At 41.2% G+C, this 3,238-nt stretch overlaps 1 protein-coding gene across 1 annotated transcript; it reads right to left on the bottom strand.

Moving 5' to 3' along the window:
• Positions 1–612: 612 nt before the first annotated feature.
• On the bottom strand, positions 613–1,550 carry LOC143033583 (uncharacterized). The gene is made up of 2 exons (XM_076199074.1): positions 1,349–1,550; positions 613–1,178 (listed from the first exon to the last, which is right to left on the bottom strand). The coding sequence occupies exons 1-2, from the start codon at positions 1,548–1,550 to the stop codon at positions 613–615; spliced, it is 768 nt and encodes a 255-aa protein (XP_076055189.1).
• Between the last annotated feature and the right edge of the window lie 1,688 nt (positions 1,551–3,238).

Here is a 3,238-nt window from a genome sequence, read left to right as displayed (position 1 = left end):
TCATACAAAACCTGTTCGATATGGGTGACCCTACAGAGATTTCCTCTCTATCGACATAGCTTTTGTAATCATTAAGATTCTCAAGCCTATCCACCACGTCAAGGTGTCAACTCTCGGATATGTATGTATGTATGTATGTATGTATGTATGTATGTATGTATGTATGTATATATATATATATATATATATATATATATATATACATATACATATATACAAACATATATACATACATACATATATATCATCGGCATCCTTTGGTCATGGTTGACCAAATATAAGCGCCGTGTATATGGATGAGTTAGAAGGGGTGTTAACTGGAGGGAGAGCAGCATCTACTTTGGCTGTAAAGACCGATACGGGAATGGCAGTCTTTGTAGCAGACAACATTTGTAGGTGGCCTTGAGTAGTGGGGGAGTGCTGGCAGTGGTATTTTTTTCTAATGTGCTGCTCTTCTGCTGCTCTTTGAAGGACTTCTTCACCAGCCTTGAGCTTGTTGTTTAGCTCTTTCCTCCACCTTGATCGGTCTTCTGCCAGTTCCACCCACTTGTTGATGTCGATACCTATATAATTCATATAATTTTTGCAGGAATCTTTGAATCGAAGGTGAGGTCACCCTCTTGGTCTGCTTCCTTGGTTTAGTTCTCCATGGAGCAGATCCTTGGGGATCCTCCCATCCTCCATTCTGCAGACATGACCCAGCCAACGGAGACATTGCTGGCACAGCAAGGTGTAAATGCTGGGGATAGAGGTTTGCTGGAGGGCTTCGTTGTTGGTAATATGATCGTACCACTTAATCTTCAGCATTTTCCATTGATTTCTAAGGTTGTATATGTTTAGGCGCTTCTTTTGTCTTGAATATAGATTCCAGGTTGCGCAGCCATAGAGTAGCGTACTAAGGATAGACACTTTGTATACTAAGATCTTGGTAGTGAGAGTAAGCTTAGTGTTCTCCCACACTCTCTTGGCGAGTTCCGCGAATGTTGCTGAGGCGCTACCAGTTCTATCGATCTCGGTGTCCAAGGAGAGGTCGTTTGTTACCACTGAACCAAGATAAGTGAATTCATTTACTGCTTCTAGCTGGTAGTTGCTGATGTGGATGTTTGGTGGGTGTTGTGTATTGATACCCATGATGTTAGTCTTCTTCAGGCTGATGTTAAGCCTGAAGTCACCACATACTTAGGAGAATTTGTTCGGAAGAGTATATAGGTGTTGTTTGGAGTGAGTTACTAATGCTACATCATCAACAAAGAGCAAGTCTCCTATAAATACTTTGCGGATTTTGTCTTTGCTCTGAGTCTTTCTAAGTTATACAGTTTTCCGTCTGCTCTTGAATGGAGGTACATACCTTCTCTGAAGCCACCAAATGCATGTCTTAGCATGGCAGCAAAGTAGATGCCAAATAGGTTTGAGGCTTGTACACATCCTTGCTTAACCCCACGATTAGTTTCAGAAGGTGTTGAGGGTGAGCCATCAAACTGCTTTGGTGAGCATCCGATTCTTTCTAGAACCTTGTAAAGCCTGACCCGGCTCACAAGATCGAATCCCATTGTGAGGTCTATGAAGGCTATGTTCAACGGCTGCCTTTGTTCCCTGCGTTACTCTTGCAACTGTCTGAGAAAGAATATCTTGTCAGTTGTTGAGCACCCTGCACGGAACCCGCTCTTAGATTCTGGGTAAACCCTGTCTGCGATCTTCTGCAGTCTGTTCAGCGTTACTCGTGCAAACACTTTACCCACGACTTACGACAGCGATATCCCTCTGTAGTCATTACAGTCGCTCTTGTCCCCCTTATTTTTGTAGAGAGTTACAATGGTGTAGTCTCGTATGTCTTGACGGACTTCTTCTTCCCAGAATTTACAGAGAAGGTCATACAGATGTTTAAACATGGACTGAGTCTGGACACTCGTTATCCATGCATGGGATGATATTTACACCAAAAAGGGAACATAAAAGAAATATGTGTTTCATGTATGCTGATAAAGAAATGTTGATCTTGTAGATTGACAATGTTAGGCGCAAATGTCTCAATCGCTTGGCCATTTCCTGTTGAGGTCAAGAAGCACCCTGACCCTTCTGGCCACAGTCAGATCCGACCACAATGGCCAGGTCCCTTAGGAATTGTCTGAAGACATCGGATGTTCCTTCTCGTACCAAATGCGTGCGTGTGCACGCTAGACATCTAGAGGATTGACTCTTCCCTTCGCATCATCTTGCAACAAATGCTCGGCTCAGCTCCCGCTCCACACTGAAGTTAATGCTCAGAAAAAAATAAAAAGTAATACAAGGCCTTTGCAGAACCTTTGCAGGAAGATAAATACATATAAGATTAGAGCAATGGTGGTATCGAGAACTACTCATGATTGAAATGAAATTGACTGAATCACATGAGCATGCGGAAGTAGATATTTTTTTCCGTTCACCTAGGCAAAATTTACTTTTATGAAGTTGTCGCTCGATTTCAAATATTGCAGCGGTAGGGGGAGGACAGGAGTTTATGGCGGAGAGGATTAGTGATGGTCCTCTATTGCAGGGGTAGTGTGAGGTGGTGAAGGAACAGTCTCTGTGTCGAGCCCACGAGGAACTCGTTTGATACGATCTTTGTGCAATACGGTTTCTGTAACCTAAGTGCTTTCACTTTGTCCAGTGATACGATAGGGTCTAAAGAATTTAAGGAAGAGCTTCGAGGTGGGGGTGTGGTTGAGGGAGTAAACAATGTCTCCAAGTTCAAAGGTATAAGCTCTGGCTGATTTGTTATGCAGACGGACCACTTTGTCTTTAGATGAAAAGTATTATGAATTCATTTGAAAATATTATCCTTAGTTAGATGAAGAGTAATATGGATTCTTTTGAAAAGATGATTGAAATTTGTTACTATGATCTTGACATAATAATTGAAATTGTAAATGGAAGATAATTCTGAAAGATCATATGGAAGCCTTTTGTTCGAACTAAAGAGGACAAAATTATGTGATTCCGATATTTACCTGTTAATGGAACTATTCATGCCAGCTTGAATCATGGCGACATGTTTATCCCAAGAAGGGTAAAGATAAGAAGTAAGATGTCAAAGAACTTTGAAAATCTTTCTGTTCTAGTGTTCAATTAAGTTATTTGAACTAATGTGATAAGCAATAGTGTTATATTCTTCTTTAAGTAATTACAAATGTGCGAAAGAATCTCATTGTTGAAATTATTCCCGTTGTCGGAAATCAGAGTTTTCGGTGAAGTGAACGTG

This window comes from Oratosquilla oratoria, chromosome 16, assembly GCF_046742065.1.
Source record: "Oratosquilla oratoria isolate Oo_2021 chromosome 16, ASM4674206v1, whole genome shotgun sequence".
Classification (NCBI taxonomy): domain Eukaryota; kingdom Metazoa; phylum Arthropoda; class Malacostraca; order Stomatopoda; family Squillidae; genus Oratosquilla; species Oratosquilla oratoria.
The sequence above is the reverse complement of the archived record's forward strand: the minus strand, read 5'-3'. Positions and strand labels throughout refer to the sequence as shown.

What these genes read in the sequence shown, in the direction of transcription:
- LOC143033583 (XM_076199074.1), bottom strand. Translation starts at nt 1,550, where the DNA reads ATGGGATTCGATCTTGTGAGCCGGGTCAGGCTTTACAAGGTTCTAGAA. An exon ending in ATTTGGTGGCTTCAGAGAAG is followed by an intron (nt 1,179 to 1,348) that starts GTATGTACCTCC and finishes AATTCTCCTAAG; the next exon opens with TATGTGGTGACTTCAGGCTT.